The following is a 23,367-nucleotide window of genomic DNA, read 5'->3' on the forward strand; positions in this document are numbered from 1 at the left end:
GTCAGTGCCCGTACTAATGGTGCTGCGCGCGCTGGCCCACACGCACACGCGACTCAGGCGCATGCCAAGAGCGCAGCCTAAGGTATCGCCAATATTTGGAACAATTATATTTTTTCTTTTAGAAATATAAAATTTCTCGCATATGTGATGAAAAACATTGTATGTCGCACGGGCGGTACTAGAATTACAAACATCGACTCATTAAAGCCTTCAGCCTTCGACTTCGGGCTTCTAATAGACTCTCGTTCGTAATTCCTTATTTACCGCCCTTAAGACACAATGTACTATTAATAACTACTCCTTGTAGTTAAGTATTCATTCGTTTTGGTATTCATTTGAACTCAGCTTTATCTACGTCATTTGTCAGGGTTTATCCTAGATAAGATTTACTCTGGAGGACGCCCGCCACTGCAATACTTTGAGCGTAAACGAGATCTTCAAGGATAGTCAATACACCAATTTACGTCCTTACTGGCAAAAGCCCGGGGTTCCCGAACCACAATAAATCAGGGGCAGAGTTTAATTAAAATGTGAAGAGACAGTAAATACGGATAAAGGATTTGTAACGCCAGCTTCAAATTTTGAATTCCCTTCCTAGGGATAAGTTCGCCTTCGTTTTTTGTTCGACTATCTGTTTCTGAATATTAAAGGCTTAGTTGTCTAAGCTAAGGCTTAGTGGAATAAGTCACTTTGAGTGTACAATTCAACCAATCCCAAATCCATATGCCGTCCAGTTCTTTGCAATATGACAATGTGTAATGTTGTGGATTTCACTTAATCATCTTGGCCTATAATCGTATAGGTACGTTCCACTGCAGGGCACAGATAAGCCCTCTTTCATCATCATTTTAAAATCTCTCTTTTTTTACTTTCTTTCTTTCTTTTTCTTTCATAATAAGACGCGGGCCTAAGCAGTTCAACTGTTCTCCTCCAATGGTGATCATTGATCAAACGGGGTCGCGTCATAAAAAAATTGCTGCTTTAAAAAAACTGCTTTAAAAATGTTGTATGGATTTGAAAATAAAAACTGAAATATAGATGCACAGAAAGACCAGAAAAATAAGACCAGCACTGGGAATCGAACCCAGGTCCTCGGCATTCCGTGCCACGTGCTATACCGCTACACCACTGCTGGACAACGGTACAGACACGAATTTCCCCTATGCACCACATATCTCAGCTTGTTTGTTTCTTATTTAGCCACTTAAGCAGTGACGCTAGCGACATCTATACGTAGCCCTCATCGAGAAACTTTCGGCACTCCATTGGAACTAACTAAAAGTAAAAATTTGGAATTGAAATAAAAAATACAAAAAGATTCCAAAAAACCAATCTTGTATGGATTTGATATTTTTAACTTCGTAATGTCCGAGATATTTTTAGGACATATGTATAATAACGTGCGTGCTACATTACTAGTAGGTATACTACTGGCTCAGAACTTAGAATTATATTATCCTTATTTTAGGACCTCGAAACTAAATTTGATTAATTATTTACTTGAGCCGCAATGAGTATAATTTTTAGTCCTAAACATAGGACGTAGTGTCTTACGAAGTTATTTTTAATAATAATAATAATAATAATTCATTTATTTCAAGAACAACATAGGTCCAAATTAAATACATACAATTCTAAGTCAATAAGCGAAATGATATTAGTGTCACAAATTAATTATTATACTGAGCCGCAAAAGATCTGGTCCTACAATGTATGCAGTAGTACCTAGGTAATTTTGTATATATTATATAGTGGGATAAATTTTGTGCCGCTGAGTATACCGGGGGGGCCCTGTAACAGGAGCAAAAAATTAAAACACAGGTTCTGCTACTCAAATGGAACTACTTTTGTTCTGCAACTTTCAAAAATTAAGTAACTTTATCATTATGAATATTCCAAACAAATTAAATGGTATTTTCAAAGTACGGCAATAGCCTAAATGACATCGGCTGTCACGTAACAAAATGCCGGATTTCGCTATAGGTACATTGCTTATCCAATTAAACTTTAAACTATAATATAAATCATCATACAAGTCATTTTCAAAAGTTGTAGAACTAAATTAGTTCAAGATTAAGAGTGGAAGCTGTGGATTAATTTTTTGCTCCTGTTACAGGGCCCACCTTGTATAAAAGACAAACTTTAATTGTTACGGGTTAGACACCGCAAAAGGGGGTTACATTATAAAAACGGTCGAAAAACACAAACTGACCTCCAGCGGTATGACAACGGTGGTGACGATGAGATCTGCTCCCGCTAAGTGCGTCATAAGCAAATTGACGCGCGATTTCCGTCGGCGAGAGCGCAGCAGCGACGCGAACACCGCAGCGTTGCCGACCGCCCCCACCCCGAGCAGCGTGCAGTACATGCCCAGCACAAACCCTTGCTCGGGGGAGGGGATCGAGGCCACTGTGCTAGCCTCACCGACATCCATGTCGAAGTAATCCCAGAAGTCCGTGGCATTCACCATTTTGCACTAAACTCGCACTGTATAATAGTTTAAATAGAGTTAACCTGTTGTTGGCACTTTGTCGTTTATTTAGCGTAGTAAACTAGTTGACAGTGACATTGTATTGCGCTTAAAATTGCAACTCGACAAAGTCAAAGTAAAGTTAACGGTTTAGTTCTATAGTTTTAAACGGCAAATGATCAAGTAGTGTACCTACTCTAGGTGTACATACATATAGTACCTACCGATAAGTATTTCGGATTTTTATTAAAAAAAAGATTGTCAATTTTTTAATGTAGTTTCAAAACTTAGGTCACAATTTACATAAAGCAGTAATTCGATGTTTGAATTATTGTAACAGTTATTAGGATGAAACTTTTTATTTCGTACGTATGGCCATATGAAAAGTTTATATTCACTTTTGCTTTGTGCCACTATTATTTTAATTATTTTGTGTAGACATTATTTTCAAAACGCACACGTAAACACCTTATTTACACATATTTTACTAACTCGACAAATTAAAACTTCCTTTTTTACTTTGTCTTAAATAAGTCAAACTTTTATTCACTAAACGCCATATAATTTTACTCAATTTTAATATATTTGATTGAATTTGATCGTTTATAATCGCAACTAAACTTAGCGCGAGTTTCGCCGAAGTTCGTAGCACGTCTACGACGCGTAGCACACGTCCAAACGCGAATGCTGCGTAGCGATCTCTGGCGCCACACAGCCCACGCTACGCCAGGATCTTTGTTCATTGAGTTGAGATCAAAATTTTCCTATCCTCGTGAGCCCTCGCGTACTTTATAAAGGAACATTTAACACTAAGAATAACGGCCGAATGCACTTTATAAAGTACAAATTGTTAATTGAATAAAGAGTTTAAGTAGTAAGTAGGGTGACCATAATCGCCAATCATTACAGTTAGTGTTTTTTTCTTACACTTTACACTACACTTCTTAATAATACCGTTACACTCCTATCCTATTGTGATCTTTTGATGTCAGTATGTTAGATGTTAACTTTTTGCTCCATGACCCCGATACCAACCAATACTGGGTTATTGAGGAAAATATAAACTTAATTCATAATAATATATTGGAATACAAAAAGAATGTGAATGGGTCTTTTGATAACTCAATTTTTTTTTTACTGTTTGGATCTTTGAATGTAATATTTCAGTGACGTTAACATGCAACTCAACGGCTGTCAATTCTGTTTCTTTTCTTTTTGTACCTTCAATGAAGGGTTGACATACAATCCCGTATATAGAAATTTCAATCTTCATACGTTCTGCATAATATGTCTCAATAGTCTCGTCGTATCTGTTAGTTATTCATATATGTCATTATTTTGTGAGGCATATTTGTTGTCAACATCATACTAATGTTTGTCCGCCTTTCACATCGAAACGGAGCGACGGATCGACGTGATTTTTGGCGTAGAGATAGTTTAAGGGCCAGAAAGTGACTTAGGCTACTTTTTAAACCCGGAAAATGCACAGTTCCCGAGGGAACAGCGCGCAATAACCGAACTCCAAAAAAGCTAGTATGAAATAAACAGCATACAAAAGAAAATAAATTATATGTTTTATGCGTGGGTGAAACAATTAAATGAATCGGGTCTTTTATATAAAGATTGTAAGAAAAAAAGTCTTACAGAAATACAGACATTACCATATTTAGCAGAGCTGAACATAGACAAACGTGGACGACGACAAAATAAAATTAGCTATAACTATTATAGTCAACTATGAATTTTCACACTTTATCATAAGGTGAAAAGTGGATGTATACAAAGGTTTGTAGTTGATTGTAACGCCCAGCATAACGGGTATATGTATTTCGCAATGACTGAACTCTATTTATTATTTTAAAGGTCTTGAGACTATTTTTCGCTTTAAGATATATTAGACCTCTTTCGATTGCTAGACCCATTTCATATCACTCAATCTTATGCCTCCGACTGCATTTCATCACATTGCATTAAATTTCCATGGACTACCATCAGCACGTTTTAAGGTTACTGTTAGTGGTTTATCTTGAATTCAGTTATTAGATATACCTTAATGATAGATATACCTTAAAACAAAAACATGAAATAATAATTAAAAAAAATAAAAAGTTGCCTGCATAAAAAATATTAGAACAATAAAAATAAGCTTTAGTAATAATAACAATTTGAGTACAAAAAGTTAAATATATACTGTGTAATGTCCAGTCACCAACACCGCAAGTCTAAGTTTAAAACTTTGAAACGCCTAAATTGCATTGTACGGAAAAAAACAGCCAAGAGCAAATCGAACTCGCACACCGAGGGTTCCGTACAAATTCCTAGACCAGATAATGTCAAAACCCTAATTTAATATTGTGTATTGTAATTTAATTTTGTATTGTATTCGGAACTGGACGAATGATACAACGCTGCTTGATACGAACTGACTTTTATTCATCATGACAGCTAACTTATACCCAGTGGACGCAGCCACTGCATACGTAACATTTCTCCCCGTTTTACTTGGGAACATGCCTGATAGGTCGTTAAGTATTAATACAATAAAATTGCTTATTATTTACTTTGGGAATTGGACGCAACAGTATTCCGGACATTCCACCTCTAGGAATCTCGCTAGAAGCTCTTTGCTGTAACCGCTCCTCACTATCACTATTGGAGGCCTCATGAAATTCTTCAGCTTGAGTTGCTAAGTCTTCTGTGATCGGAGCACGAGCCGCTTGGGCGCTCTGGTTAACTTCACCCTCTTCCTCCCCGTGGCGGGTGTAGACGTGGTAGCTGCGGGATCCTCCTCCGGTGAGATGAGATTGTCGGAATAATTGTTTCCGTTGTTGTCCATCCCTTTATATAGTAGTAATTTTTCTGTTTCTTTTTCTTTTTCTCTTTATTAAGGTTCACCAACAATAGTTTACAACAATACATTATTGTAATTGTATACAAAGTTAATTTATGTGGAATATTGTAACCATTACTTAGAGGCAGCAATTGGTTCACATGTTTATTAAGTTGTAATAGTGTAAGATGGTCCTTAACTAAGTATACACTTTTTCCTATTTTTTTAACAATAACTCCCCTGTTCCAAGTATAGTTTTTGTTGGCACTATTTTTTTTAAACATAACATTATCTCCTGGTTGGAACGAAGGTCGTATTTTTCCCCCAAAAGCTTTACTCTGCAAACACGTCATCGCCGTTCTCACCCAAAAAATCTTCTCCTATGTAGTTTAACTTTTTGCACATGCGGCGTAAATGACCTTTTCACCTCAGCAGCTCAAGCAAGCAGGTTTTGCTATGAAAAATCAGTGAGCAAAATCGCATTTTGCTCACTCCGTGAGACAAAGTAGCTTTTTAATTATTTTTTTTAAATGCTGAGGACAGTGCTGGGTCCACTCACTGAATGCCAAATATTTGAACTTCAATATGAAAAAAGCGACAGATAGGATCAAATCGATACTAAGTTCGATTTTCAAATTCTGTAGGCCTAAAAAGAAACGAACAAACGTTCGGATACACATATAACCGCAAAATTACAAAACGTCTGTTATATGAAGTAGGTATAAGTATAGAGCATTATTAGAGGGATTTAGTATAGCACTTATTGCTTGAAGCTTGTACGGTGCTTTTCTCAAATATAAACTACAAAGATAAATAAGCATACAAAACGAGCATAAATGAACGAATATCCCGCTCAATTTTACTTTTTTCTTAGTTTTTTTTTTTTACTTTTTAATTAAGCAAGAAGCATTATACCAACCTAATGATGACCTTTAGCATTAAAAATATGTAAATAATTAATTAATTATAATAAGGACAAATTCAGCACTGGGCCCGCGTGGGAACTATGGTCCAAGCCCTCTTGTTCTGAGAGGAGGCCTGTGCCCAGCAGTGGGACGTATATAGGCTGGGATGATGATGATGAAGGACAAATTAAAGAAGAAAAACACGAGGTGAAATTTAAAAAAATACAGTGAGTTATATGACAGCGAAATATTTACGAAATGTTACAATTTTCCTTCTCTTTTAATAAAGTATGAAACCTCGTTGTACGAAAGCCGCTGCCCTTTTTTTTTAATAAATTCGTTCCGTATACTGCCTAACTCTTAAAGTTGGATCAAATATTTGACAAATTAATGAATTTAAAAGTAATCTATTTGTATTCATGTTTCAAACAATAGAAATCCTAATAAAATCATATTGAAAGGTTTATTTTTCAACTGGATACTTTTTCGTTCCATATTCAAAACCTGTCTACTTACTGGAGACTTTTGATCGTTGTCTGGCATTCTTAAGTGACTTATTAAAGATGTAATGGGGACTGTATGAATCATTTTCGAGAAAAAGTTTTAAATATGATTAAGTAAGTAGGTACTATATTTATTTCTTAACAATCGGGTTATATTTTAAATTTTTGATATTTTTTGTCTTCTAAATATATGTGATTTTATTTTAACCTTTAATTTAAATGTTCTCGCTGCTCAGGTGAAAAGTTGTATGTGTCACACGAGACCAAAGTTTTTTTGCATCTCGTGTGTTTGAAATCACTCGCTGATCTCATGATTCTAACCTAGAATCACACGCTATCGCTCGTGATTCAATTGTAGAATCCTTCGCTTACTCGGGATTCAAAATCAACACTCGCACCAAAAAACGACTTTGCTCTCTTGTTGCACAAATAACTATTAACGTGACACTTCTTACACTTATGGTTGGCAAACCGGCAATTGTCTGCGGTATGATTATTAAAACCACACACAGAACACAAAACTTTAACACCACGCTGATTACTCGACGCGATCTTGAACAGCTGATCGGCGCGCGATTTCTACCGCTTTTGTCAAAGTTAAATCAGACAAATTCTGCGCGAATAATTTTTCTCGCTCCGCTCCTGGAAGCATTCCCATTACGAAATGATCTCTTAATGCCTCTTCAACGTTTAGAAATCCGCATTATGCCGTCAGGCGGCGAAGTCTTGCTGCATTGAGTATAGCTTTCTCCTTCATTTTGCACAGCAGAATAAAATTTGTATCTCTCGTTAAAACTACATGTTTTTGGTGTAAAGTGGGAGTCGAGTAGATTACAAATATCTTCAAATGGCACAATTTGAAGATCCTTAGGCAATGCCAAGTCTGCTGCAAGCTTGTACGTGGCATCACTGAGTGCGCTCAGCAAGATCGCTCGTCGCTTAGTTCCCGAATTGTCTTTTTCACTGTCAATTTCGTTCATATTTATACACTTTCCTCGTTGCAAATTGTGGTCGAAACTTGACAAAACTCCAATTTGAGACATGATAATCTCATTTTTTTATTTTTTTTATTTACGCGTAGGGTAGATCGTCGCCAATGTTGTGTTCGGGACTGGACGAATGATACAACGCTGCTTGATACGAACTGACGTTTATTCATCATGACAGCTAACTTAGCCCAGTGTACGCAGCCACTGCATACGTAACAATATTGTAGATGCGAATAAGAGAATACTTGTTTGGTTGTTATGCTTTAAAGATTTCAGTACTCAACCAGTCGTGGTGAAATTTTGTACGGAGACAGTTTGAGACCTTGAGATGGACTAAGGAAACTTACTTATTTTAATCCCTGAAAATTGTATAGTTGCCGCGAGTTATTCACAAACGAAATCGAAAGTAAAAGCGAATAAAATAAAAACTATCTATAAAAATCAGCGTTAGGTTTAAGGAAAATTCACGCGGTTTGGTGTCATTTTATTTTATACTAGCTTATACCCGCGACTACGTCTGCGCGGATCTAGGTTATCGCGCGGTGGCGCCCTCTACCGGAATAAAAGGTATCCTATGTTGATCCTTGGGGTTCAAACTACTTATGTACCAAATTTCATCAAAATCGGTTCAGTGGTTTCGACGTGAAAGGGTAACAGACAGACAGACAGACAGACAGACAGAGTTACTTTCGCATTTATAATATTAGTAGGGAAGTAGGGATAGTAGGGATGTTGGTTCAAACTGCCTTATTTATTTTTTTGTTGTATCCGGAGTCACATGTATGAATTTTACGAGTAACTGCCTGCTGTCTATCTATTACGGTTCTTGAGATAGAGCTCAGTGGCAGACAGACAGATGAACGAAAGGGCAGTATAGTGACATTAACAGGATCGTTACACGTGGTTACACCGACGATGTCGTGGGTGAAACTGACAGTACCTACCCTCTCTGTTGTAAAAATACATGTACCATAATCAGCCAAATAAGTGGTCCACCAATTTTTAAACAAGTTCCTATCAAATGAATATGTCGCTAAAGTCGAACTTTCAAGTTGACAGACACGTCTATTGGTATTATTGTTTTATGACATGCAAACGATTATCAACTTTAGGGTGGTAGACTTTGATCGAAGGTGGTAGACCACATATTTGGCTGGTACCTATTTATAATTTAATCTAGTACCCTTTATGCATAATTGAAAACAGTGACTGTCCAAGCGGTATTAAAATAACTGATTTATTGATAACAGTACATATCAGATGCGTAGTTTCTCTTCTAACAGTCTTTAGTCTTTACTCTTTTTTTATGAGTGAATCCAATTTAATGTCCTCCTCACTGTTGCTAGCTTTTATCTTTTAAATTAAATTATCTTGCCGCCGCTCCGCTCAAGAAATACATTAAATATTTTAGACGGAACTATAACTCGTGAGGTTGCTGGTACGGAAAGACTTTCTTTTTTAGGGTTCTGTACCTGAAAGTTAATGTCGCTACAATGTACCACCGACTGTCTATTTATCTGAACAAGGCTGTTTGTCGAGCAATAACAGATAGACAGGTGAAATTTATACATTTTCTGCTGTTACAACAACAAATAACAAAAATAAATATAGTTTAAAATAAAGGCGGTCCCAATTAGTCCCAAATAACCAATATAATTAATTATGGACGTAATTATGTATGTGTGTGTGTATTAGGGAAGTACAGTCACCGGCATTAATAATCTGCCACAGCGGAGCGGAGTGTGCAAAAATATCTAACATATAGTATCAGAGGTTATGCACTCTTTGTTGTGTCTGATATTGCTGCTAGTGACTGTTCTTAATTGAATAATTTATTGAGTCAGGCGTTACTTTGCGGAGGTCCATATCAATGAACTAAAAGAAGAACTGAGTCTAACAACTGGTAGCATGGTGTACGGTTGTGTTACTCTGAAGATGAGCTCTGGTTGAGTTCGAAACGCGTCAGTGTGGTGTGGTGGTGGTGATAGATGGGTTTGTGTGATTTGTGTGTGTTCTTTCAGTGTGGAGGTGGAGGAACTGCATTAACACGCATATATTGCATAAGCTTAGCTATCGTAAGGTCGCGGGTGAGCAAGGAAATTCTTTTAGTTCATTGTTCTTTTTTGCGTGATGTGACTAAGCATTGGCGCTGGCGTCAAATGCCAGAACTGTTGTGTTGCTCTGAGGATGATTATGAACTCTGGTTGAGGTCAAAATACGTCAGTGTCATAGTATATGTACATACCTACTGTGCCAGTGTAGTGTGGTGATAATTGGGTTTGTGAGATTTTATGTGTTCTTATAGTGTGGAGGTGGAGGGCTGCATGAACATACATTTGTTTCATAGACCTAGCTATCATAAGGTCGCGGGTGAGCAATTGGTTTTAGTTTTTTTTCTCTGTTTTATGTTATCGTGACCTTATGTCTTTAAGGAGAATGTTATAACCCTTTTGTGTCTAGACACAGTAATTGTAGCGCCTGGGTGCCTGAGTCTACGGAATGTTAGGTAATGACCGTGTGCATAATCAGTGAGTTCATTTCACTAGTGATATGACACCTAGTCTGTTCAGAAAATTACGAAAAAAATAAATGAACTAGAAGAATTTATTTGCTCACCCGCGACCTTATGATAGATATTTGCTTGATGAAGATGCTTATGCAAGATATACCACCACAATAAACGTTTTAATTTGTCACTGTTACTCCTTAAGTACGTACCTATATCTTTTCTCAAACAAACTACCTACAACATATTAACGCATTTTAATCTACATAATTATAAAACTACCTTGAAATTTAATTTATTTACTGTAAAGGCGTGTTTTATTAATCCTAACTGTTATTGCTGAAATTAGACCCAAGCCGTAGCAAGGGAGATGATACTTAATTTACCTATTCATTAATAATAGACCCCATACTGTTTTACCTAATTATTTCCATGCATTCCAGAACATCGAGACGAAACCCTTTGCCGCAATAATGTAACACTTCATATGAATCTGAGTCTAATAAAGAATGATTTGATTCTAACAGATGTTTGGCAACATTTTACCTGTCTGGGTGCTTATTCCTATATGCCGAAACATGCTCTTTCAATCTAGCATTAAAACTACATATACTTTATTGCAGTTATTACAAGTAAGCTTTATATACACCCGATCTAGTTCCTTTATCCACCATATCTTTGTAGTTACAAATCCTAGAGTACAAAGAGTCGTTAGTGTTAAAGGCAACATTAATATTGTTTGATTTTAAAATACAATAAATCCTATCAGACAAACAGCCAACGAAAGAAATAAATGCTAGACCTGTATTTGTTAGTAGGCTGAGAAGGCAACACAGCGTAAAGCATTTACTATAATTTTATAGGTGATCTTCATAAAAACTTAAACATAATCTAAAACACAGTTCAGTTCATAGGAATTTGTCATTTTACGCATGACTAAGGGAACGTTAGCCGTAGGGACTGAAAAGTTCTCGAATGGAGACCGCGGCTCGACAAGCGCAGCGTAGGACGTCCACCAACGAGATAGACTGATGACCTGGTTAAAGCCGCGGGTTCAAGGTGGATGCAGGCCACTTCCAACCGAAGCAACTGGACGTTTATCGGGGAGGCCTATGTCCAACAGTGGACGTCCTACGGCTGATATGATAATGATGTTCAATAATTTAATCGCGTAAGAAAGCGGTTGGTCGCATTCAAATTTGAAGAAAAAATAACAACCGAACATGTAAATTACAAAAAGAAACTATACGATTTTAAATAAACACAAATTACACTAATTAAGTACATAATTATCTAGGTATTTCTGCGAATACTCATTCCTTTATCGACTTCCTTTGCTGGCGGAATCCCACAATCTTATCTCTTCGAACAATTAATCGACATGTGATATAGTTGAACGTCATTAAAATTTCAGTACTATTTCACATTGTGCTAATTGAACCGGTTTTTGTTTTGTTATTGTGTATTATATATATAATTGTGCAGTGCAATAAACATGCGGTCATGCTGATGCACGATACGTTTAACTTTTCATCACCAGGTTTAAATAACTAGAAAGTAAGTGGAACGCTTTTGTATTGAAAATTATACGCACATTTATTAGGTGTTTTCATTTACCTTTGTTGTTTGCATTTTAAGTTCGATGCATAATTAAATACCACGTCTTTTGTCTAAACTATATTTTTTTATTAATAGGAAATATTTCATTGCGTCTTTGTTTGGTTATAATGGATTTATTTAATTTTAATAATTTCAATGGATTCCTTTAGTTATTCAATATATGCTATACATCTTAAAAAACCGGCCAAGAGCGTATCGGATACGCCCGAAATAGGGTTCCGTAGCCATTCCAAAAAAAATAAGTAATATTTTTCTAAGGATTTCGTATTTTATATGGAATCTTCCAAGTTTAGGTATATTTTATACCTTAGGCAGTGCTTAGGCTGCTATTTACTCTTAAACTACTAATAATTCTCAACAAAATTTAGCCGTTATAGTTTTCCTTGAAAGTTTGATATACTCGTACTTACTACCATTTTGAATTTTTTCAATGTTTCCCACCCACCGGTTTAGATTTTAGAAGGGGGGGGGGCGCTCGATTTTAATGAAAATTTACACTTTAAAGTTGAATATTTTGCAAACAAATCACTGAATCGAAAAATCGTTTTAGCAACCCCCTAATGATTTTAACTAACCTAACCTAACCTATCCAACGATACCCCACACTAAAAGTTTAGATGAGAAAAAAAAATCACCCCCACTTTACATCTATGTGGTACACTAATATTTTTAGAATTTTTTATTGTACCATTTTGTCGGCATAATTTACATACATATTCGTGCAAAATTACAGCTTTCTAGCATTGATGCTGAGCAAAGCCGTGGATGGACAGACAGATAGACAGACATGGCGAAACTATAAGGGTTCCGTTTTTGCCATTTTAGCTCCGGAGCCCTAAAAAGCATTTGTGAGCCAAATTTCAACTGAATCTGTTCAGTAGTAGAGAAAATTCATTGTAGCAGAAGGACAGTGAGACAGATAAATAGGAAAAACTGACGCCTGCGCCCTGCGCGAGTTATCATTTAGTTTCCTTTCCTCTTCCTTTTGAAGTCTGAAACCCTAAAATGCTAATTTATAAAAAAAAACTTAGAACTTACGCCAAGGCAAATTTGGCAACTAATAAAATATTGAGATCAAATTCACTATTCTCTAAATTTTTATTAACAACAGTGCAAGGTTGTCAAACTCTGATTTCAATTATCTCACTTTCGCACTATTTGATTTCATGAAATAAAAAAACGTTCTGCAGTCTAATTTATTTCGAAAGTATATTATTACGGCTTTGAAATTAATATAAAAAGTCAAAACAAGTCAGTCTATTCAACTGGTCCAGAGTTCAAAAACATTTATACATTGAAGTTCTTCATCATCCCTAATTTAAGTTGCACTCTTGTCGATTGAGTCATTGCTACTTTTATTTTATCCTTTTCTTCCGTCAGCCTTTTGACCTCTAATTGAAGTTCCCTTCTTTTAACCTAACCAATAAAAAGTTGGTAAACCCCGACTTTGTCACTTTAAAGTTCAATCTCTCAAAAACGGCTGAACCGATTTTGATGAAACATGTCTAAAAACCATCGCTAGAAAACCTGCTTTCAAATAAAAAACCGCAATTAAATTTTATTATTTATTCACTAGTCTTAACCCGCGGCGTCGCCCGCATTAGAAATAGCTTAATGCCGTCTTAACTGAACTGTTGTATATATTATGCCCGTGCCGTTTATTGTTACCGTGGCAACGCAATAAATAAATGTCTTAGATTTTGGCCTGAAAAGGGTTAGAGCATTTTCACACTATCCGATCCGATATCGGTATCGGATGACGATACGATATCGGGGCAAGTAAAATGTATGACATATGTACCTGTCTTTAACATTGTCCGGCCCGATATCGGATATCGGAGTGTTTAACTTTAACTAAAAAAAACATACAGACGAATTGAGAACCTCCTCCTTTTTTGAAGTCGGTTGATAATTACCACCGACCATCAAATAACAACCGACCGACCTAGTCCTCAAACTAAGCAAAAGCTTGAACTATTTATGGGTAATAGAATAGACAAAATACGTATAAGAATTAAACGTTCAAAACCCGAGAACAGGCATTCATATTTTTACGCATAATCTGCCCCGTGCGGCACACGGCATCTCTAGGTTCATACATCTTCCGGCCCTAGAAATAGAGTCGTATCAGATATTTATGCACGCTTGTTGTGTCAGATATTGATATGCTGGTGACTGTACCATTTAAACTAAACTATAAACTTAATATTTACACGCAATAAAGAAGAAGAATTTAAGAAGCTTTTAATGTCAAAATGTGTCACACTTTTTAGATTTCAATCTGTGTTTATACCTACTCCACCACAGATTTTCATTTGATTTGTTCTTGTAACTGATATTGTTAATTATTTCGCAGAAAATGATTCCTCACGTTAATGGCTCCAACAATGATAAAGAAACCGAGGAGATAGACCTTAGCAATTTATATCAATATGAAAAGCAAAGACGTACGTATACTTTTTTCATGTTAATTGTGCATGGAAAAATGTTTTCTTTAGAGAGTTAGAAACAAGACTACTGTGTTATATTTTTTTCGCGATACCTTTCACTTATCTGTGAAAATGTTGAAAATGAACTTTTATACATTTTATAATATTTCAGATCTTAACTGGTATGACCAAATACTTCTAAACAGACCCCTTAGGGTGATCATAGTGGGTTTGGGAGCGGCAGTTTTGGCACCGCTTTTGATCTACCACTTCGTTTTCTTCTCGAGCATGGAACTGCCACCCTCCGACGGGTTCTCAGTGGGGTCCTGCGTAGTCCCTAGGGCAGACCGCCTACCTTGCGGCCTGGGCAACATCCCGCAAGCAGAATGCCACCCACAATGTTGCTATGACCTGAACAGCAACATGTGCTTCCACAGATATCCCTCAAGGTTCTCCTACATTATGGACCGTGCATGGGCAGAAGAAGTGATCTTACAACCCAGAATTGCAACAGTCCCCTTTTCCCATCAGAACAGTATACCTAATATCAGAATATCAATCGATGAAATATCAGAGTCACATATGTCCTTACAGTTTTACGATGCGAGAGAAATGTCACTAATGGGAAGAAGGATTGAAGAAAAACATTACAGTTACCAGGTTACGTCGCCGGAAATGAGCGTCACAGTTGAAGCCGCACAGGGGCTGATATTCAACACGATAAGAGGACCACTGATAGCCTCCACTGATATTTGGGAAATCGCTTTTAGGTTAACGAACGAAACCATGTACGGTCTCGGAGATATACCCTTAAGAGGGGACACTTCGAAAGTTATCTACAGTCATAGAGGTGGCATCAGCTCTGTTCCTCTAATATTTGCTAAAATTGACAGTTCTTATCATGGATTGTTGATCGACACTGTGGCACCGACAGAAGTGCTGGTATTTGAAGAGAATCAAATTGTTGTTCGTAGTATAACGAGCTCTGGATTAAAGCTGCACGTGTTTGCTGGACCAGAACCTAGTGACGTCATGGAAGACGTGAGGAAACTGATTGGGGTCAACGATCCCTTGGAATATTGGATGTTGGGCGCACATATTTGTAGGTACGTAAAAAAATATTAATACACTACTGGAATACAAATGCAACTAAAATCCACCGTGTCAAAGGGCAGGTCAGGTCTAGGTCAGATTTTGATTGTTTTGTTTTGTCTTTTTAACTGACTTCAAAAAAGGAGGAGGTTCTATGTTCCAATGTTTGTATTTTTTTATATATGTTCACCGATTACTCAGTCTATTGTGGACCGATTTTCAAAATTCTTTTTTTATTCGAAAGAGTATTCTTCTGAGGTGGTCCCATTGTCACCAAGTCAAGATGTGGTGATGGGATCCTAGGGAATTCGAGGGCATTTTTAGCATAAAGATGAGTATTTACATTCAGAAAGTATCATTTGGTAACCTGGACCTGATGAAGAAGACCGTAGATGACCAATGGAACTCATCAAAGCTAAGTAATGCTCGCTCGTCTATAAACGATCATGATTAATATACCTAGATAATCAACTAAGAAGAAGCTTTAAGTTAATGATTCTTTCAAATCTGATGCTGAAGCCGGAAGGTAGGCAACGGAACTCTGTTATAAAACAACGTAACTAAGCCGTGTTTGGGCTTCATGGAATCGCTGTGAGATGTACTTTGGCTATGAATCACTAAAAAGTGAGAAATAAAGAAATTTGTTAACAAAAAAGTAAAAACGACTCCAAAAAAATTAAAAAATAACAAAAAATGGAACCAACTATTAAACCCTTGAAAATATTTTTCTAGCACTAGGTACCTACTAGCTCGAAGGCGGTGTCTCAGCACGACCCAGCAATTGGTAGGACCTTGTGCAAGGTCCGCCCGGATTGCTACCACCATCTTGCTCACTAATCCTGCCGTGAAGCCGCAGTGCTTGCATTGTTGTGTTTCGGCGTGGAGAGTAAGACAGCCGGTGAAATTACTGGCACGTGAGGTATCCCATCTTAGGCCTCTAGGTTGGTAACGCGTCTGCAATACTCCTAGTGTTGCAGATGTTTATGGGCGGTGGTGATTTCTTACCATCAGGAGACCCACTTGCTCGTTTGCCATCCAGTCGTATAAAAAAAAAAAAAAAAATCGTCTTATCAAACCCCTAATGGTTTTAAAAGACCTATCCAACGATTTTCCACACTATAGGGTTGGATGAGAAAAAAAAACCCCCACTACGTCTATGGGAGGTACCCTAAAAAAAATTTTTTTTTTGTTTTTTATTGTACCATTTTGTTGGCATAGTTATCCGTCCAAAATATAGATATCCGTGCAAAATTACAGCTTTCTAGCATTGATAGTCCCTGAGCAAAGCCGCGGACGGACGGACAGACAGACAGACATGGCGAAACTATAAGGGTTCCGTTTTTGCCATTTTGGCTCCGGAACCCTAAAAACACAACCTCAGTTTACTGGTAACTAAGGTAGCTCAGTTGTGTTTTTTATTAGAAAGGATGCCTTTCTGAAATCAGTTAATAAATAACTTTTAAATCTCTAGAGAATGTAATCCAAAAATACAACAGGTAATGAATTGACTATTTGAAACGTAGCAGATAAATTAATGTTTGCTTCGGACAAACGAATCGGTGACAAAAATAGATTATCTGATCGCACGCAAGCAATATAAGCCTTCATATAGGTACAGTACCTTATGTACCTACAAGTACCGACGTGTTAATCTGATACAGTCAATTATTACCATCACGGCACAGAATGAAAGGGCGTGGACCGTAGTCCCAACGCTGCCCCAGTGCGGATTGGGAACTTCATACACACCGCTGAATTTTTTTCACATGTGCATGTCACGATATTTTCCTTCACCGCGTAAAACTCATGGCAAATTTCAAATGTCATTTCGCACATAAATTTCGAAAAACTCACGCGTGAGCCCGGTTTCGAACCCATGAACCTTTGCTTGAGAGTCCATAGGTCGAATCACTGGGTACCACTACTTACATCTCTAAACATCAAACATAAAACTTACGAACACACAAACATCGAACTGACTAGGAAAACATAAATTATAAAGCCGCTGACGCACAATTTATGAAGTATTTTTTTCCTTCCCACATTAGAGCTTGCGGCCTGCATCATCCGTGAACCTGCAGCTTTAATAAAAAATAAAAAAACAGTGGTAACCAAATAGCATCGAATGAATTCGCTATAGTAAACCTGTCTAGCGCTACGTAGTTTCGCTTGTTTTCTTTTATATACTTTCAACGTAATCGGATACATATCTTGATACTTAATTATCAATTTAAAATACTTATCTATGAACAATTTTTATTAACAACCGTTTACATACGGTCAAGGACTTTCATGAGCCATCATGGAACCATTTCACAGTAAACGTCACAGTGATATCGCATTAATTAACAAGAAAAATCGTAATGACTTTTCCTTTGAAAAGGCTCCATGGTGGAACATGAAATGGTGAATTCAAAATCTCTACGTGGTCTAATCTCGGGGGTAAAAGCCATTCTTACGTACCTGTGAATCGAAATGTGTTTGTTTCAGTGAATCGTCCAAATCAACTGCAGAGGCTTTGACTGACTTAGAGGGTTTTATAAGCACAGCAGTAAGCGAAGGGTTGCCTTTTGAGAGTCACTGTGGCTCCAGACCCATAGTCTTCGATTCTGGTTGTGACCTCGAAGAAAACGAGCTCCATGAAGATGGCGCTAAAGTAGTGAAAGAAGCTAAAAAGCGGTACATACCTCACGTATCTCCCTACGTAAGTATTAGCTGGTTTTTAAGTTGCCAAGTGGTACTTTTTCCTACATTACAACGATCAGACGAACTTGAAGACAATTTTTTTACATATCATACAATACTAGCTGTTGCCCGCGGCTTCGTCCGCGTGGAATTCGGTTATCGCGCGCTTTTCCCTCGGGAACTGCGCATTTTTTCGGGATAAAAAGTAGCCTATGTCACTCTCTGGCCCATGAACTATCTCTATGCCAAAAATAACGTCGATAGTATGTATAATTATAAATAACAATAATAATTCATTTATTTCGAGTAACTTGAGGACTCACACATAATTGTATTAGTAAGAAAGAACTAACTAAGCGTTAGTTAAAAATACTTATACAAAAGCTTGAATCGCCGATTATTATTTACGAATCTCTTGTACTGCAGGAAAAAATAAAAAATATCAGATAACCAGAAGAAAAGGTATTTTATTGCCTGCATAAAACATCGGGTGTCGCCTAGTTAAAAATGTGCATGATTCAGTTTATAATATTAACTACTAGTATTATTGTACTTCCGAAACACTAGTAATTTTCTGATGTTTTTTTTTATTTCAGTGGTACTATCCTATTCTGTAAAAAAGGTTGCCTGGAAGAGATCGATCTTAAGCGATAAGGCCGTCTATTGCTTACCTTGTAATTTTCTCGCTGTGTATCTGTTTTCTATATCGCTCACTATTTCTGGTGTACAATAAAGAGTCTTTGTATTGTATTGTAATTATAATTTATTAGATCGTCGGAATTCGTGGATTAGCGGTAGTAAGGGAACCCCCTCAATCACTTCGGATTCGGAAGTTTTGATGTCCTAATCTGACTGATAAATAATTTATTTCCAATTCCATCGCGCGCTATAGGTTTCATAATAATTATTTTGTCATAGACAGAAATCTGAAAATGAGCACTTTGAAACAGCTATTCTAGTCTAGTATGGATGATATTTTGTATCATCGAACTGCATACATTATTATTAACAAACACCTTCTATACTAAGTTACATAATACTTTTTATGTCATATTAGGTAACTTTATAAAAGGTCCTTATTTTGGTATAAACATTTTCCTTCCTACATACAACAACGACCGACCTCCGCAATAAAGGCGGTTAAATAATAATAAGCTTTATCTTGAACATGAAACTATTGTGAGACTCACTCATATTAAATGATATTGTAACGGATAACTCACGTCTTAAATCGTGACCCGTGAACCGAGGAGTAGTGTATGTGTTGCGGCAGCCGCCGAGTCGCGTGCTCCTGAGAAGAAGGGCTACGAAATAGCCCGGAACATGTCGAGCTAAACTCGGTTTAAGACGTGAGTTATCCGTTACAATATCATTTAATAATAAGCTTTATAGTATATAGTCGTCGAAGAATGTAATTAAACCGTGTTTACTCCGCTAAATGAAAGCAATAAAAGAGAATTTAAGGAAAACAAGAGTGTATTTTGTTATTTAACCGTCTACAAAAACAATGTTTTCATTATAGATTCGACATGAAATTGAAAATGAAACGTCGTCTGAGGAAATCGAAATGAGCAGAACAATCAACGAAACATGCGTAGATGTAGTCTCAACCTACGAACAATATATGCTCCGTACAAACCAATCTAATCTTTACGTAGGCTCCATCGGAGACGATGCTTTTGTTTATCCAATGTTCGAAAATTCATCTGCTGAATTCATGAAAAGCTTGTGGGTGTACGAAGTTGAAATTGACGGCGTTATTCTGGAAAACAATTGGCCATTAGATGAATCCAAATGCAACGAAACCAAATATAATTTACCGTACTTTAGCGAGGTAAAGTATTATAAGTTCATTTACATTAAGTGCACCGATTTTTCATTTTGAAGTTCTGCTTACGAATACCTATATACTAAGTTTCTTTGTTTTGCTTCTATTATTAATACTTAAACATTTTGTAGCGAAAACATTCCACAGCTTATGATTTAATAACGTTTATATCTCAGTAATGAGCCTTGAAGCGAAGCTTTGCTACTTCTATTAGGTACTTTTGAGATGCATTTATAGTCCTTGCAAAGAGACAAGGATTAATAAAAGTGCCAGAGATACTAAGGGGCTGTTTCACCATCCATGGATTAGCGTTAACTGGCGGTTAGGTGTGATGCCGTCTCTATTTGTTTTGTTCGAATAGACGGAGACGGCATCACATTTAACCGTCAGTTAAGACTAATCAATGGATGGTGAAACTGCCCCTAAATCAATTCATTTGCAGAACTTCGAGCGAGCCTTCGAAATCACGCCAAAATACGACGCGATACGACCTGATGACAGCACGTACCTCTACACCCACAACGAACAGGGCAACCAATTCATTAAATCCTTCAAAACAGTCTTTGATGAAGCAATCCCCATGTGGACGACCAGTCAGTTCATGAACGGTGCGATCAAAATAAACCGTCAAAGTATTGACAGTTCCTGGACTAACTTGCGGAGGGAGCTTGTTGAGGCTGCTCTTGGAGGCATCTCAGGCCACTGGTCGTGGTCTTCACCCATATGCGGAGACACTGATTCATTTGACCCCAAAACGCAAATCAACTTATGCGTCAAATGGTACATGGCCGCTTCATACATGCCTTTAATAAAGATCCACTCGCTTACCACCCCCCGGCACCCTTCAGCCTTCACTGGCACTAATAAAAACTTAATGATCGGCGCATTACACAAGAGGTTAAGTTTACTGCCATATTTTTTTACTACTCTGCAAACGGGACCGCTTCTAAGGCCGATGTTCTATCAGTTCCCGGCATCAGATTATCTGAAAGATTTAAGCAGTCAGTTTAGTGTTGGTGATGATTTGGTGATAGTGCCGAACTTGCAGCCGAGTCAGAGCCACGTTCATTTCTGGCTACCACCTGGTACTTGGTATGAGCTATGGGGTGGTCTGAGAGTAGAAGGTAACGAAGGGGATGTGGTCACTCTTACTACTACAGAAGCTGATTTCCTGACCTTTGTTCGTGGTGGATCAATCCTCGTTATACAAAAGGTAACAATGATATATTTTTAATATTTAGTTTTTAACTTTCGCGAATCTCACTCTTACCTAATGTATGTATATCGGGACATAAATAAAATTAACTCGACGTTTCGACTACATTGCTGTCACGAGTTCCTTGATTGGTTATGAAATATATACATTATACATTCCTTATTTAACCCTATTTAAAAAATATAAGGTAAACGTACGAGTGCTTGTCACCGTCCCAATAGTTGGCATCTATAATATTAGTGGGAAGTGGGATGTAGCCTCTGGCAACCGTAAAATAACATTTTCAATGTTTGTTTTAAATAAAACCGGTAGTAATTAATATATTTATTAGGGTACCTTTATTTGACTTAGAATTATGAAATTTCGCAAGATGTAAGACCTGATAACAAGTAAAAGAAAAAGTTAAAAATCAGTGCTCTCCAAAAACAACTTTGTTTTTCACTGAAGTAGTCAGCCAAATTTATATTCGACATTATGTTTTATGAGATGCAATTGATAAAAAACTTTACTTTAACTTTACTTTTGAGTTGTAGACAGCATATTTGGCTGATAGTTCTGATAAATACAATATCGTCACCTAGATCTAGTAAAGCGGTATCGACTCAAGTTAATACACCATTTTAATTTAGACCTACGAGTACCTACATTTAATTTCTAAAAGGCCCAAATTAAAATGCTCTATTATTTTGATTTGATATCCTTTCGATCTAGATGTGCGATATTACGTGTTGCTGATGTTTAGTCCGACTCAGACTCACACTTGTCCGGTTTTTATATGTATGCCACATCAACATGTAATTCTAATCTTGTCCATGTTATTTTTTTCAGGACGTTAAGCCAACAGCAGAAGAAACCCGTTTGCAATCAGATTATTCTCTGACCATTGCTCTTGATTGCGAATCGGCAAACACAACTAACCTTTCAGAGAGCAGCTCAGACTATCTTGCCACGGGCAGCTTTTATCTAGCGAAAGACATCTCTCTCACTTTTAGAGCAAATAACACACAGTTGGTAATCAGTGCGAAAGGCAATGATTTTGAACCAATGTGTGATGAAGACAAAGCCATATGGGCAAGTGTGATCAAAGAAATTAGTGTATATGGACTAGACGATGAACATAATAACTATGATAACCATAGACATGTCTCAGCCGCTATTGACTTGTGCAAACTAAAAGAATCTGCAGAGCAGGAACTCGTATATTCGTTTCTGGAATAAAGTGTTTACTTTGTTAATGTAAGCTTAAACATCCTGAGAGCTAAATCATGTTGATCGAACAAAATAAACTGTATGTAAGGAAATTACATCCGGTTTCATTCACTCATATGGCCAGTAAAATTCTATTGTAACAAGAAAACACGTCATCTTTACTCAGAAAAGTCAAAATTATTTTATGTAGTTCATAAAAGAATACATTTTCAATTCAGGTTTCTTTCTGATAGCCTTTTTATTCGACTGCGAGAAACGAGGGTAATGTAGTAAACGAGGGTAAGTGTTCCTAAGTCCTCTCGTAACTACTCAACCTTTTAATAAATGATATCTCATTGGATTCCTCTTGATGACGTGAGTGACAGTTGGTACATGAAATTCTTGAACAATCAAAATGGCGGATATTGGCGCCAAATTGTAGATTTACAACAAAAAAAATACTCGAACCTATCGATTAGTTAGGGTATCAAATTAAAGCTAATAATTAGCCTATTCTAAATATATTTGGGTTACAATAGTTTCAATCTACCATTTTCACAGAAATATTTAAAAAAGTGAAATAAAACAATAAATATAAAAAATCGAAAACCCGACTGCCTTAAAAAATACTTAAAAGAAGAAAACAAGTCTAGTGGGCTACAACTTTGTTAAGTAGCTAACTTAAAGTTTAACAGTTGGGACCCATTCAAATCGTGACCAGCTCAAAAATTCTTAGTACGTAATGGGTCCGAACTGTTGATCTTTAAGTTAGCTACTTAACAGAGTTGTAGCCCACTAGACTTGTTTTCTTCTTTTTAACCCCCGACGCAAAAAGAGGGGTGTTATAAGTTTGACCGCTATGTGTGTCTGTGTGTCTGTATGTCTGTGTGTCTGTCTGTGGCAGCGTAGATCTTAAACAGGTGGGCCGATTTGAATGCGGTTTTTTTTTACTTGAAAGCAGGTTTTCTAGCGATGTTTTATCAAAATCGGTTTAGCCGTTTCAAGATCATCAGCTCTTTTGTTCACTGCGGTAGGAATCTTAGACACATAATGGATATTTTCTTTACTTTCAAACATATTTGGGACCTAAAATTTGAAACACCCAT

General features: G+C 36.9%; 2 protein-coding genes across 2 annotated transcripts in view; one reads left to right on the top strand and one right to left on the bottom strand.

Annotated features, from left to right (window-relative positions):
* Positions 1-2,541, bottom strand: part of LOC141439842 (adipokinetic hormone/corazonin-related peptide receptor variant I-like) — a 71,188-nt gene extending 68,647 nt beyond the window's left edge. Inside the window, exon 1 of the mRNA XM_074104235.1 lies at positions 2,213-2,541. Coding sequence (XP_073960336.1) covers positions 2,213-2,470 — 258 coding nt within the window. The 5' untranslated portion in view covers positions 2,471-2,541. The remainder of the gene's footprint in view (positions 1-2,212) is intronic.
* A 9,020-nt stretch (positions 2,542-11,561) lies between these two features.
* LOC141439704 (alpha-glucosidase 2-like) lies at positions 11,562-22,510 on the top strand. The gene is made up of 7 exons (XM_074104050.1): positions 11,562-11,760; positions 14,180-14,270; positions 14,425-15,358; positions 17,835-18,048; positions 19,552-19,863; positions 20,300-21,070; positions 21,902-22,510. The coding sequence occupies exons 2-7, from the start codon at positions 14,183-14,185 to the stop codon at positions 22,289-22,291; spliced, it is 2,709 nt and encodes a 902-aa protein (XP_073960151.1). The 5' UTR covers positions 11,562-11,760; positions 14,180-14,182; the 3' UTR covers positions 22,292-22,510.
* The last annotated feature ends 857 nt before the right edge of the window (positions 22,511-23,367 follow it).

This window comes from Choristoneura fumiferana, chromosome 21, assembly GCF_025370935.1.
Source record: "Choristoneura fumiferana chromosome 21, NRCan_CFum_1, whole genome shotgun sequence".
NCBI classification, from domain to species: domain Eukaryota; kingdom Metazoa; phylum Arthropoda; class Insecta; order Lepidoptera; family Tortricidae; genus Choristoneura; species Choristoneura fumiferana.